The 15,897-nt window shown below is 44.3% G+C and overlaps 1 protein-coding gene across 1 annotated transcript in view; it reads right to left on the reverse strand.

Annotated features, from left to right (window-relative positions):
- The window catches only part of TAF15 (TATA-box binding protein associated factor 15), a 76,949-nt gene that overhangs the window by 18,622 nt on the left and 42,430 nt on the right, over window positions 1-15,897 (reverse strand). The window contains 2 exon segments of the mRNA XM_082246702.1: window positions 613-719; window positions 2,513-2,545. Of these exon segments, the coding sequence (XP_082102828.1) occupies window positions 613-719; window positions 2,513-2,545 (140 nt within the window).

Raw genomic sequence — 15,897 nt, forward strand, 5'->3', positions numbered from 1 at the left:
AAAACAAAAGCTTTGCCTTGTGGAAATGAATGGCTTGAATCACCTTACAGCCCTCATGACTTCTAGCTGTGATTTCTCTTATCTAGGTGGCCACAGGGCATTGGTGTATATAGTAAGTCTTGTGTTCCAAGAAAAAGTGGAAACAAGCATTATTTTAACCAATAAGGGCAAAAACTAAAATTTGTACTGAAGTTGGAAAAGCAACTGAAACATTTAATCCACTACCGATTACATTGGAAAGGTGTAGGCTCAAGGGCTATTTTGATTATAGGGATCACTGGCCTGGAATAAATATGCAACAAGTCTGAGGGCCAATTCACACTGACGTGCACAAAAGTGTATGGAAAATGCATGTACGTTTCCATCCATTTTATACGGGTGTCATGTGTGCTGATAGCCGTTGACATATGCGCAGTGTTAATGGTGTGAATAGGACACATTGGGAACTGTTTCAGATGTCCTTCCGTTGATCTGCATTCTACAGCTGCGCTAACAGATCAATGCAGTGGTATGAATGGGCCCTACATTCTCTCCCCGCACTTAGATCGAAATAAGCCACGTCTTCCCAGATTTCCTTGAAGGGCACAATTTTGGAAGGAAAATTAGGTTTACCTTTATTATTCCTATTTGTTTGAAGTAGTCAGCCACCTGATCTGGAGAAACATCCTCCGCTAGACCTTGCACAAATATGGTGTTATTGTCAGAGTTGTCTTGATCATCTGGAGGGTAAACAGTAACAAACAAGTGCTGTAAAAAGTTTTATAGCTACTACATGTAAACAAGGAAAAAAAGCTCCATTTAGGCACCTCAAAGAATATAAAAACACTTAGCTTGTGTGTTCCATGCTCGAAGTGCTATAAAACCTATTTCTATAGCCATGTTCCCCACCAATGCCAACCACATGAATAAGCCATTTTGAAAATAACTACCTTCTCAATGTTTCCATTTGCATACCCATAGACATCCACCCTACCCAAGCACTGCCCAGGCCTTGAGATTCTAAGTCCATTGCATAAAATTAGCTGGAACATTTCTGCCATAACTAGAAGCGGGAAAAATGTAAATCCTCAGGACAGGTGGTACAAAAAAAAGGGGCTAAAGCACAGGTTACCAGAAAGGTAACCTATAGGTTATAGGATACATGTTACAACAAGTACGTTAACCATTTTTCCATTTTGTAGGCTGCTGCTAATAACCTGGGTGATTTTGCCAGTTCCCTGCAGTTCACGTTTCAAACTGATCACACCAAGTAAAAAAGAAGATCTATGCTAGCCTGGTCAGTTTGCATCACTGAGAATCCCTGCTAGGTGATACAGGATGCCGTGCCAATATACGGGGTGCCCGTATTTCTGTTGTCAGTTTGTTCCATGCCACCGCTAGGAGATAATAGATGTTATGCATTGCCCTGTATCTTCCACTGTCACTCTGTACACTATGCCCCCTCCAGGGTCTACCGTGTTAAATGATCAGTTTCTTGGGGAAGTCTGTCAAAACTGCAGTGCACACGGATAGGGAATGTATATCTGGGTGACTCATCTGCTTATGTACATGCCCTCTTAAATGGGCAGTCAGGAAGCAGCTGAAAGCCACACTAGGAATAGGTTTCCTGATGATCTGCTCTCGGTTTCTCTAATATGAAGCAGTCTAATGCCCCGTACACGTTCAGATAATCGGACGACTTATCGTTCGCATTTTGTTGCATGATACTAACCAACCTCGAATTCAACAAAGCGTACAAACCGTATGATTTTTTTGTCGTACGATTCTGGAAAAGCTTCCTGGTTGCTTAGCTACGGATCAGATGGTGCAAAACAAAAATGGCAGCCAGGCTTTTTCCATGCTATTTTAGTGTTTGAGCATGCAGACTTTGTCGATCGATTTTTAGCTGATGCATACTGTACTGATGAAACGATTGTCGTTCGATAAGCTGTCGTACGACAGAAGTTTTCCTGTTTGTCCCTTCAGATTCTGTTGGACTAACTGTCGTGAGCGGCTGTCGAAAGCTGTGTACTAACGATCAGATTATCGTGCGATCAGGTCAAATGCGAGTTTTGTCGTACGATTATCGGAACATGTGTACGGGGCATTAGTTCTCCAGCCTCCATAGCAGAAGGCACATCAGTGATAGTCACACAAATGGAAGGAAGGAGGCTTCCCACTGTGCAGACAACCACCATCTTTGACTCCCAGCACTAAGCATGGATTCAGTTTGTTGCAATGCCTGAGCTGGGGGGAGAACATGGAGAGGAGCTGGCTAGCAAATGCATTAGAGAAGGGGGGAGGGCCCCAGGCTGTCCAGCATACCAACCTGTGGGGCAGGTGGTGTGGAGATATGCATTGCACACAGTTGGGAAATGTATTTCCCCACTGTGACATCAGACATTGTCCATGTACTTCCTAATCATACACACCCTCACTATTAGGAAGAGGGGTGACAAGAAAGGCTGTACAGAGAAGAGGGAAAAAAAAATAATTCACACGTGATGATAGTTTTACCCATACACCAGCTTACCTTGGTCAGGTTTGTTCCCATAATCCTTGGGGCCTGCAATGATCAAAAAATAAATAAATAAATATATAGAGCACTAAGTGAAAGCAGTACTACTATTTTGTTGCTTTTAAAAGTTTTACATGAACCAAAAAAATTACACTATACTAACAAATATGCAAGTAAATCCTATTCACCCAACATGGAAGCTGTTATTGATTACCTACCTCCTGAAAAGTTATACTACTAGCTGTTGATCTGTGTACTCGTTCCAGGTCACTTAAGGTATTGAAGCCAGCAGGTCAAGAAAATCTCAGCTCAACAGCTCATAATAGCAAGTTTCAGGATAATGATAGTAAAGAAAGGAAGAGGGTCAGCGTGGCTGCCAGGCTAATAAGCTTTTTAAGGGGAGAGGTCAGAAATGGCATCTACATTTCTTTCATGCAGTTTCCTTCCAGAAAAGGATTTAGACCTTTACAATCACAAGCAGCCAATACACAGAGGAGGGTCTCCCAGCTCTTATCCATTTGCTGTGTATTTAAAAAAAAAAAAAGTGCTACAACGCTGCTGGTTCATCTGTTGAATGTGACCCACTCACACACACTCAGCACAGAGTATTTTAAAGCTGAAGAATATGTAAACCCAGCATTTCATATTCCTGATATGCGACTGTTACACCATGTACAGATGGTATGATCGCTTATTAAATAGTGTGTGAGAGATACAAGTGCAAAGGATTTGCCGTTTTACAAGGCGAGTGTTCACTTATACTTCAGGGATCGCCGTTGCAAGGATTAAATGCACCAAGTCTAGGGGTATTTATGAGATTCTGAATTTGCAAGTCAGACTACGCAGGAAGAGTCCATTTCCAAAAATGGCACCTCTTGCATACCATAGCCCTTTTCTGAGAGCCTTCCCTGACCCTCCCCACATAACACTATGCATCTGTCCAAAAGTGGAATACTATAGTGTCACTGGAGCGCCAGCTCTGAGTCTGCCAACATCACAATGGCTGCATTCAGCTGTATTTTAAGGGCTTTTGGATATGTACAAAAAGGAAGGCTTTAATAGGGCATCATTTTAGGGGAAGATAGGTAAAAAATGGTCTGGGAACAGTCCCTAAACAGTTCCCTCGGGTATGTAAAAAAAAAAAAAAAAAAAAAAAAAAAAAAATTCACTTAACAACCAAGTAGCTTTATATAAAAATTTCAGCTTTAGACTGCGGTTCCTTAGTCCCTTGGTTTGAGATTTTTAAAGTTTACCAATTGAAGCAAAATTACTAATTTTTAAGGAGTTTCTTGGTGCAAGGCAGGTGCTTTGCCACAATACTAAGCATTTCTATGACCGCTGTAGTTTAATCAAGATCATTCATTTCATGACCTAGATTTTCTTCTCTTTAAAATCGATTCAGAGAGGACTGCAGGGTGCGATGGACAAAAAAAAAAACACACATTTTAGTGGATATCCTGCAAATTGTCCTCCACTGCTACAAAAAGTCAGCTAAAGAGCCAGTAAGTAAAACTGGTTATAATTGAATAGACTTAATGTCTACAACGGCCAGGTTTGGTCAACAACTTGGCTGTCTGACAAGTACAATAGTAGAAGCTCTTGTCTACTACAAAAATGTGCGGTACGTGCCGAAACGTTATGGCCAAGTGTCTCCATCAGAAAAAAACTCATGTTTCACAGACTTCGCACATCAAGAGCATGTGTCTATCCAGCACTTTGATCTCCTGTACAGAACATTTTTTATTCAGAATAGATACCCAGCATTAGAACAAAGTATCAAATGAGCATCTCTATGGCCCCCAATACATGTTCATAGTAAGGCTACGGCCAACATACTGGGTTTACATGCAATTTATTTTTAGGACACAGGAGGAGTTTATTTTCCAGACTGGTGTTATGCTACCACCTTCAGGGGAGAAAAAGCTGGCCAGAAATACACCCCCACACAACCTATTCCAAGCTAAGCCTCAGTTTTGTAGAGGAAAAAAAAGATCAGGAGTGACCTCGGTCCGGTTTTATTCCAAGGATTCTACAGTTCAAAAAATCTGATTTTTTGATTTTTTTTTTTTTTTTTAATACATCACAGGACACAGAACTTCATATAACTACTTGGGACGTTCCAAAGCATTCAACATGACAATGGGCAACAAGGTCAAGACACGCCCAAACATAACAGGGTTGTGGGATTCCCACTACAAAAAAGGCACCTGCAAGACCATTTGGACAAAACTGGCATCCACAGAAGCGTAAACATCTACCTGATAAAACTTTGAAGGTAAGACCGGGTAGCCATAAAACTATTAGAAGCTTGATGCTGCATAGCACAGAAGCACTGACAGTCTAGGTCAGTGATGGCGAACCTTGGCACCCCAGAAGTTTAACTACATTTTCCATGATACTCATGCACTCTGCAGCAGAGTTGAGCATCATGGGAAATGTAGTTCCAAAACATCACTGGTCTAAGTGGAATGGCCCTACCGCGCATTTGATACCATATGCCTCTCAGGCAGAACAGAGAATCAGACTGTCAAACAAAGCTGTAGATTTCAGATAAAACCACCAAAGAGTGAAAAACCTCTTAGGATGCCAACAATTCGGACAAAAAAAAGGTGGCAACACAATGTCAGATGTCAAGTGGAGCAAAGATCATCTGTGGTAAGAAAGGCCAAGGCTGCTACATTGAATAAAAATAAACCACTGCAGCCTCAACCCACTCAAGAGTCGTGGGAAAAGGATATGTAATCAAAATCACCGCAAGTCAAGATGGGGTACCTCTACAACTAAATTCAACTGCAAGGAAAAGAAGCACCTGGAAGGAACCCAAAGTGTCACTCCAGTTAAGTAGTTGTAAGGGAGAATCAACAGTAAGATACAAAAAAAAATAATAAAGTGATTTTTATTATATTTTGAACTCTTGAGTCTCCACTAAGTGCTGTGAGTATGTAGAATGAGTATGTAGAATGGGTTTTTTCTCACCTTTAAGCCATTTAATGCTTGGTTACAAATGCACCTCTAGTCTAAAACCTGGTGTGAATGGGTAATTGTGCCATGAACTACCATAGAAGTAATATCTCTAACTACATGGTAGTTGATTTTTTACCAGTAGATGGCGTCTATTTGACACAGGCTGCCACTATAAATAGATGTGACGTGAAAGCGTCATGACGTCCTGTTGCACAGAGGGCTTCGCACTCCGACATGCGTTCCATCAGCCAGTTCCTCCAAACGGCAGCAATGAGCTTTGAGGGAGCATTGGTGAATGCAGACACATGACTGGCACAGGGTTTTACCATCAATATGCCTGACATTGTTTAAGCATCAAGCCATTTGATTGTGATCTGGATTTCCAGGAGAGAGGTGAGTTGTTGGGCACAGAGGAGTGGTGAGAGCATTGACAACGTTGTCCGTGTGGTTTTTATTTTGTGTGGTCTGGAATGGTACTTCAAATATGTGATCCATTTGCTACCCAATATGTTTTTCAATCGTGATTTCTTTTTTGTATCTTACACTGTTGTTGGTTCTCCCTTACAGCTACTTTACTGGAATGACCCTTTGGGTTCCTTCTGGTGCTTCTTTTCCTTGCAAGGCTGTAACATTACCTCATCCTGGTAAAGAATCAAGAAAGGTTCCCTGCAGGAAAGTGCAGCCAACTCAGATACCCTGCAAGCTGAAGTAATGACAACCAAAAACACAACCTTGCATTTGAAGATCAACAATGTAATCTCTGAGGAGGTTGAAGAGAAGAAATCTGTAAGACAAGACAAAAGTTGGAATGGAGTAGGTTTAGGCTTTGACTGGAATTTCGCTACCCATCTACCCTGTAAAAGAAAGGTGTATACTTAACTATTCTGAAGCTGCTGCGGTCCAGTCACATGATTTTGTTTCAGCGCAGCCTTAAGTGTAAAGGCTGTCCCACAGTAAGCCATTGTTGCTGCCTCTCCTATACACTGAAGGTGGCACTGAAACTCGATCATGTGACCAGACCGCAGAAGCTTTAGAAGAGGCATGCACAGACTTTTTTTTTTTAAACAGGGTAGATAGAACAGTTGGTACATATAGGCCTAGTTAAAATTTGACTGGAATTCCACTTAAGGAATCACAGATAGGGTGCCGGGGCTGCACAGGCAGAATAACTCATGTGACACCCTGCAAAAGACTTTCACCAAGGAATGAGAAGTGATAGGTCTCCGAAACAGAATGGTCAAGATGGGGATTTCTGCACACCAGACTAGCGAAGAGCTATATGCACCTCAGGCAGACTTACTGTCAGGGATGAAATTGATGAGGCTTACACAAGGCAGGGAAAAAAAAAAAAGGCTTCCAGTGTATGCGCTACACCTTTTTGGAGGTCAACGTATCTGCCTTGAGGGGTATGGATTACAAAGAACACCCCTTCTCCCTCATGACTGTTCTGCAGTCAAAGCCAGGGACCATAAAGAAATATCAGTTGGGACATAAACCTGTCTAGTTATTGAATCTAAATGCCAAGGGAACCACATCTGGCATCCCCCATCAGATCTCTCTCTCTCTGAACTCATCTGGGTGGAAGGCCCTTTCTCCCAGATTCAGCTGCTGACAGTTAAGTCTGCCTGCCAATTTTCCCACGTTAGAAACACGCATAGCAGAGAAAGACAAAATGAAAATCCACTTGTCCCTCCTTTGAGAGCTGAGGTATTCCACAGCTGTGGCGCGGTCAGACTGCGTCCTGACTGGGAGACCCCAAAAGGTTGACAGACCAGTGTAGAAAAGCCAGCCGATGTTCCCCAAGTTCCGAGATATCAAAATCCACCACATCTTTGATGACCATGTTACCTGAACTGAGGCGCTCCAAAACACCTCCACAGCCCAACAGGAACAAATCAAAGATCTTTCTAACCATCAGAAGGAAGGATTTTCCAGTATCGTTGATATCCATCACTCCAGAGCCAATCTGATCAATACCAACAAGATACTGTGATGAGGAGCTCTGGAGCGATACTGGGCATTGTAAACCCCATTGTGAACCTCCCATACTTTCAAGCAGCATCTTCACCTGTGCTGTGTTGAGGACTTAACCCCAAGGACTCCAGACATTGTGCCACAACAAAGGCCGACCTCTAGAATCAGCAACCAAACCTTCGCAGGACCTCTATCAGCAACCAAACAAACCTTCTCAGGACCTCATCTGCTGGTTGTGGTCAGCCTTTGAGTAGATTGCTCCCCGAGAAGGTGGTCGCCAAGGTACCCCACAATGTGGATATTCTGAGCACTTAACCCCAAGGTTGGAGCCAATATCTTGGGAAACACTCTTGGGGTTGTGGACCGGCTGAAAGGCAACATCACAAACCGACAGTTACGATTCTCTGTCAATCGCGAAAAAAGATTAGGATGTGTAGGTAGGCATCCTAGACATTCAGTTTTCAGGAAGTCCTACTGATTGAACAAAGCTATCAGGACTACATTCTGAAATTTTAAATCTTCAGGAACTGGAGGCTCTTGAAGTTTTCAATAGGCAGGACATTCATTTGGCTTGGGAACTGTAAACAGGTTGGAATAGAAGCTGTGTGAGCTCCCCTCAGTTATGTGTACAATGACTCCCTGCAACAGCAGCCTTTCCAAAGCGGCAAAAACACTTTGTGGCTCCAAAGTGTCAAGGGGAAATGCAGCAAAACTCCAGTTTGTAAACTATCAACACCATGCATCAGATCAAGTCCAGGGGGGTAACAGAGGCTGACACCCCCCCACCCCCTGCGTAAGTGGGAGTTGTCCCCTACTTTAAGGATAAATTGCCTCTGGATCCAGAGGACTAGGGAGTCCAATTCCTCTTATGGAACTGCGACATAAGGCATTTGCCTATAGTCTGAAGCTTGTTGCTTATGAAAGTAACTGTTCTTGGATTTAGGAGTCACCTTCTGGACACACATCCAAGGATCGTTTAAACAAGCATTCCGCCTCAGAGAGCAGTCTATTTAATTCTTGCAAGGAAGTTTTGCCCACCTGTGAAAGTTGCTCTATGGAATCTTCCAGGGCATCTACCAAAAAACTTATAGTTCTGAAGGCAGATTTTTTTTTTTTTTTTTTAACCTTGATGCATACTATGCATTAAAAAGTTAAAAAGCCACCCGCTAGCAGCTCCCCCTCAACCTCACATCCCCCCCCCCCCCTCTATATACTTGAAACCTGATATTAATCCAGCAATGTACACAAGAGCAGTGGCTCTCTGCTCCCTCCCCTCAGTGGAGCAATTCGCTCCTGAGAGATTATATATATATATATATATATATATATATATATATATATATATATATATATATATATATATATATATATATATATATATATATATAGTGCCTTGAAAAAGTATTCATTCCCCTTGAAATTTTCCACATTTGACATGTTACAACCAAAAATGTAAATTTTATTGGGATTTTATGTGATAGACCAACACAAAGTGGCACATAATTGTGAAGTGGAAGGAAAATGATAAATGGTTTTCAAGTTTTAACAAATCTATAAAAAAAAGTGTGGTGTGCATTTGTAATCAGCCCCCCGAAGTCAATACTGCTTTGTAGAAGCACCTTTTGCTGCAATTACAGCTGCAAGTCTTTTGGGTATGTCTCTACCAGCTTTGCACATTTAGGAGTGACATTTCGGCCCATTCTTCTTTGCAAAATAGCTCAAACTCTGTCAGTTTAGATGGAGTGTCTGAATAGCAAATTTTAAGTCTTGAGACATTCTTAATTAGGATTTGGGTCTGGACTTTGACTGGGCCATTCTAACACATGAATATGCTTTGATCTAAACCATTCCATTTTAGCTCTGGCTGTATGTTTAAGGGCGTTGTCCTGCTGGAAGGTGAACCTCCACCACAGTCTCAAGTCTTTTGCAGACTAACAGGTTTAGTTTTAAGATTGCCCTGTATTTGGCTCCATCCATCTTCCCATCAACTCTCAACTCTGACCAGCTTCCCTGCCCCTGCTGAAGAAAAGCATTCCCACAACAGGATTCTGCCAGCACCATGTTTGACAGTGGGGACGGTGTGTTCAGGGTTAGTTTTCAGCCACACAGCGTTTTGCTTTTAGGCAAATAAGTAAAAATTTTGGTCTCATCTAACCAGAGCACATTCTTCCACGTTTGTTGTGTGTCCCCCCCCCCCCCCACATAGCTTCCCGTAAACTAAACTTCTCATGGCTTCTTACCACTCTATAAAAAAGGCCAGATTTGTGGAGTGCATGACTAATAGCTATTCTGTGGAGAGATTCTCCCACCTGAGCTGAGGATCTCTGCAGCTCCTACAGAGATACCATAGGGCTCTTGGCTGCTTCTCCAATACTCGCCTTACCTGGCTTGTCAGCTTAGGTGGACGGCCATGTCGTGGTAGGTTTGCAGTTGTGCCATACGCTTTCCATTTTCAAAGGATGGATTGAACAGTGCTCCGTTAGATGTTCAAAGCCTGGGATTTTTTTTTTAACCCCAACATTCCACCCACCACATCCCTGCATTAAACTTATCCACAACTTTAACCCTGACTTATCTGGTGTGTTCCTTGGCCTTCATGATGCGGTTTGTTCACCAAGGTTCTCAAACAAACCTGAGGGCTTCACAGAACAGCTGTATTTATACGGAGATTCAATTACACACAGGTGGACTATTTATGAATTATGTGACTTCTGAAGGCAATTGGTTCCACTAGATTTTAGTTAGGGGTATCAGAGTAAAAGGGGGGCTGTATACAAATGCATGCCACACCTTTCAGACATTTGTAAAACATTTTGTAAACCATTATCATTTTCCTTACACTTCACAATTATGTGCCACTTTGTCTCACATACAATCCATTTACAAGTTTGGTTGTAACATGACAAAATGTGGAAAATTTCAAGGGGGTATGAATACTTAAAAAAAAAAAAAAAACAGTCACAGCCAGTGAGGGGTAGGGCAAAACCATGCTCGTCTTATGGACACGAAGGACAACACCTGACCTTTGATAGTACTCAAGGCCAGTTTCTGCTCAACCCTCCTTTGAAGGAAGGTCAAGATCCAAGCCATTTGACTGATTAATAGCATGTTTCCCATTACTGGACTGTTTGATTTGCATTGCATTTTCTCTCGCTATATCTCATATCTGTGTGATTTGTTACATGCCTTGATGTCTCCTTTAAAGAATTTAAAAGATCCAAGCCATTAAAAAAAGGACCAGGATGAACCCCAAGAGACTCACACCACGCAATGTACGTCTTCCCATGTACGATGGTAGATCACCCTAGTAGATTTCCTAGCTTTTAACAGCGTTGGAATCACAAACTCAAACCTCTAGCCATTAGCACCTGGCGTTCAACAGCCAAGCCGTCAAAGCCAGCGACTAAAGCAGGATGGAAGATTAGTCCTTGGGACAGCAGATCCTCCCTGAGAGGAAGCTTCAAAAGGAATGTCGGCGACCAGCCACACCAGATCAGTGTACCAAGCCTGGCGAGACCTGTCCGGAGCCACTGAGATGACTGGAATCCCTTCTGCATCGATCCTACGTAGAGGTCTTGGCAGAAGCTTGAGGAGGAAAGGTGTAAATCAAGACAATACTGACCCCACAAGGCCACTAGCGCGTCTGTAGCATCCGCCAGAGGACTCCGTGACCGAGCCCCAAAGCTCTTCCCCTTTTGAGCCCAGACGCCAACAAATCCACCTCGGGAATGCCCCACTGGAGAAAACTGATGAAACCCCTCCAGATGAAGGGACCACTCCCCTTGGTACTACGCCTGCCGACTGCATCGTACACATTCCTGAAATGGAAAACTGGCAGACCGATTACCTCAGAGGGCTGGAATGAACTGTTCTGCCTACTTTAGAATGCCAGCTACCTCCAGAGCTGCCAGGACACCCAACCTGGTGATTGACATTAGCCTGTGGCAATGTCCAAATGAATGCGCACTGGACATCCCTGAAGACAATCTGTCTAACGTTCTAGGCACAGTCTGATCGCTTGGAGTTCCAAGACATTGATCAGTAGTCGGACTCCCGTGTCCAGATCCCCTGAGCAGAATTTTTGCCGAGGACACCTCCCCAGCCGGACAGGCTGGCATCCGTGGTGACCACTGTCCAAAACAGGGGGAAGGATTTGCCCAGCTGAAGCGCGGGAGAACAAAGCCACCATATCAAGGACTCTTTAGTTCCCCGGCTCAGCCAGATCAGATTGTCCAGAGACTGCAGAGTCTTGTCCCGTTTTGCCAGAATTCCCTTTTGCAGGGACCTCGTATGGAACTGTGCAAACGGAAACCCCCTCGAAGGTAGACACCATCAGGCCCAGCACCCGCATGCAAGTCCAGAGGGATTACCATATGCTGGAAAGCAGAAGATGAATCGCAGCCTGCAGTTTCTGGAGTTCGTCCAGAGGAAGGAGCACTCTGGCTAAAGCAGAGTCCACAGTCAGACCCAGATAGTCCAGCTTTGTGGACGGAACCAGAGCAGACCTCTGAAAATTCAGAATTCAGCCAAACACCCTCAAGCTAGTATGGCGATTTCCAGGTCTTCCACCAGAGCAGTAAAAGACTCCGCTCACAGAAGGCGGTCGTCCAAGTAGCCCAGTACCGTGATCTCCATTGGCGTAACAATGCTAGCACCGGGGCTAACACTTTTGTGAAGACCCGAGGAACAGTGGCGAGGCATAAGGGTAACGCCACAAACTGATAATGCTCCTCTCCCGCGGCAAAGCGGAGAAAGCGCTGGTGACCGACACATATAGGAACGTGAAGGTAGGAACGTGAAGGTAAGCATCCTTAGATGTCGATAGAGGCACGCAAATCCCTGATGCAGGTATGCCACCACCGTGTGAATGGACTCCATTCTGAACTTCTGCACCCGCACAAAGCAGTTCAGCGCGTTGAGGTCTCGGGGGCAAAAACAGAACTCGATCTTGCAGCTGAACCATATGACTGTGGACTCATCTTGTACCAGGGAAGTCCACAGGTTTGGAAACCAGCTAGGTACAATCAGTGCATCTACCAGTGCCCTTTCGTGCATGGTTGCATTTAAGTGAAGGAATCATCCTCACTATCTGAGAACTCAGGGCGTGTGTTCGCAGACCCAGCAGTGTCCTACGTCCGTGGGGGCTGAGTCAGATTCAGGATCTGAGGAGACATGAGGCAGGACACCTTTTGCTAGCCTGTCTCCTGAAAACCACCTCAACCTGGGAGACGAAGGACTGCTGTCAATCGGATGGATGGTTGGGACCCAAAGGGCCCCGCAGCCTCAGAGGGGGATCAGGTGGGGAAATGTGCTCCAAAGACTCAATAGGGGGACTCCACAAGAAAAGATTTAAAAAAAACACTAAGGTACACCCCACCGCTCCGGCAGCACCAAATCAATCCTCAGCAGAGAGGGAGAGGACCACACCAGACTCCCACCCAGCAGAAACCAGGCACCTGCAGCCACCAGGATAATATGCACTCCACGTGCAGCGATCAGAAAGTGAAAATATTCAGGAGTCAGCACCAGGGGATGAATGAGGGGCTCCCACCGCCAAAATCGGCACCCACAGGGCTCCACTGTCATGGCTGCTGCTATTTTCAATAGCAAACCACCGCCGGACTACACAAACATGGCTGCCGTGCATTGAGCACACAGGCTACAGCAAAATGACAGCCCAGCGCGGGATCCCAAGTACTCAGAAAATGGGACAAACAGGAAGGAGGACCCCTGGCAGGTGCCCCCCCTCACCACAACCGATCGCCAGCAGCGCACCCTCTGCCCCCACTCCAGGCGGTGGACAAGGCCACCACACAGAAAGGGGAAGGGGGGAGGAGAGCAGATGAGGGGGCGATGAGGCCCACCAGACCAATAATGCGGGTGCCTAAGGGGAGGGAGGGGAACCCAGGGGGCCACGTCCACCTCAAAACCCTCCATGGGGGGGGGGGGGATAGTCACTATACCAGGAAACAGGCGGCCACAGATCCAGACAGAACCTCCTCTCCACCGAAATGGGGGACTGTCAGCGAGGAGGAACGCTGCGACATGGGCCAAGACCTGGTCCTATGGGTCACCGGCCAGCCCCCGCTATGTCGCTGCCAACCTAGTGTGGAGCGGAGGTCTGCGTACGTTCCCTGGCCAGACTTTGGTGACCACTGGATCTAGAATATCCAGCCCGGCAGTTGACTGTAGATCTCACAGGAAAAAAACTTCTATCTAAAAAGAATAGATTGACCAGAAATCCCAGCAAGAAACTAGGTCCTTACTCCTGACTAGGCAGAACAAAAAACCTATAGCAGAAAAAGGGAGTATACCCCCTGGGAATGCCCATAGGCATAGCCAGACTTTCTGCCTAGTATCCTACTCCTGTAGGGGGCAGTATAACCCAATTACTAAGATCACGAGCTGTGTCCGTCTAAAGAAAGAGAAAAATGAAGTCCTCTGTATCATGTGATGTACAATTAATGGCTTCATTTTTACGTAGTGTGTTGCAATGCACTACATAACGCTGCAGTGCAGAAGAATGAACATTTCTGACATTTCAGCAAAGTATGGGGGGAAAATTCATAACAAAACCAAGGAGATGCTTGAAAAATGATTGGTGCCCTGCAAAGGGGATGAGGTAGACATGCTTGCTAGCAAAGCAATAATTTACTTGCTAGCTGCAGTGTCAAGCAGCCAGTGCACCAATTGAAAGCAGGGGGATCACTCTTACATCGCAGCTAGTGTTATACGACAAATAGGATGATTGGACAAAAACATGTAATTTGTTCCATCAGGAATAGAATGTTTAAAGTGCCAATTCCACCACACAAGTTTCAACACACAACACTACGTTAGAATGGCACACCAAAGAACAGCAGATGCCGAAGGATCCACACTGCAGTGTGCCCCAACACAACGTACAGTGGTGCACCATGAGAAAAAAAAAAGAAGAAGTGGGCGGTTCAGTTTTAACTCTGTTGCCGTGCATACAGTCTATTGAAAATAAGCTGCATTACCGCAACATGTAATGTGCAAAACACCACACACTTGTGCAGTGATGCCTTCAGATGTGAATCCAACCTAAAGCTTTCAGTGCAGTGAGCACAATGCTACTTTTCAACTTTTATTGAATTACACCATTTTTGCTTGTATTCATCCAATAAGGTATGCTTAAGAGAAAGTGTTAGCCTTGACTAATAACCAGTGCAGACATCCACTTTAGGGGCTACAAGGTTTTAGATAAACTAATAAGCACAGAACTTGTTCTGTGGCATGGCTAGAGAAGTTGTAGGCAGCTAACGTATCCCAAAAAGTTACAGCTTTCATGTTTTTCTGTCAATTCAAGACCTACTCAAAAAAAAAAAAAAAAAAAAAAGGGATCGTTAGCTATGTGTGATTGACTTGCATGTAACCTCTGTACATTTTTTTGCATTTCAGATTTTGGTTATTGAATGCGAAACACTGTTGGCTATAAATAAAATATCTGGCTGCCAAGAAACCCTTAAAAGTATTTAATCCTGTGCAGCACAAGGCTTAGCCAACAAAATACAGGTGACAAGTGTGTGAGCTAGCATGTTAAGCTGCTTAATATACTAAGTCTTCTGCACTTAAAAGTAAATGTGTACTTGCCCAAGCAGGACAAACCAATGGGTTACCTTAAAGCTTAATTTCTGGCAAACAAATCACCCCTTGCATTGGGGCTGTGCCTGCACTGCAAGGGTAAATGCTTTCTTTTACCTAGGGAAATAGAGGAGATTTACTTACCTGATCCTCACAGCCACTCTTTGCAGAGTATTCTAACCCATGTGCCAGCAGTCTAAATCCTGACATTGTAAAGACCAAATCGGAGTCCCTAGCCCTGCATTGGATGTGGGGACATCGTGGCACAGTCCACCACCTGAAGAGCAGAGGATCATGTATGTAAAATAGCTCCTCTTGTCCCCTAGAAAAAGCCAATTAGCCCTTGCAGTGCAGACACAGCCCAAATGCAAGGGATATTTTTTCTTTTACCTGTAGTTGGGCTTTAAGTTCAGCCCTCCCCAGAAGCATACAAATACCTGCCTTTCAATACCTCTTACTGTATAAATCTGCCACAAGGAGAGAGAAAAGTTTTGCGTAAGGTAAAGTTGTAGCTTTCATAGGCCCGCTATGACTCGCCCATATGACAGCACTGGGCCATGGATCAAGTAACATGCTAGCTACAAAAAAAAAAAAAAAAAAAAAACACACCCCACACACCCCATGGGCAGACTCAATGGATTACTCAGTGCTCCTAGCACTGAACAGAGTAGTGAAGAGCAAAGAAAAAGCAAGTATCAGGGAGGGAAGCAGGGCTAGAGAAAGCCTGTTTTTTTTCCCTGAATAGACAGAGCACAGGTCTGAGTAGACCTGTTCACTAACTGAAGCAAACAAAGTGAAGAAAATGGTGTACAAGGAATTTTAAAATTAATCCAGGGTCTCCTATTGGGTTAGGTAAA

The sequence above is a fragment of the Pelophylax lessonae genome, assembly GCF_965119305.1.
Source record: "Pelophylax lessonae genome assembly, chromosome: 2".
Lineage (NCBI taxonomy): Eukaryota > Metazoa > Chordata > Amphibia > Anura > Ranidae > Pelophylax > Pelophylax lessonae.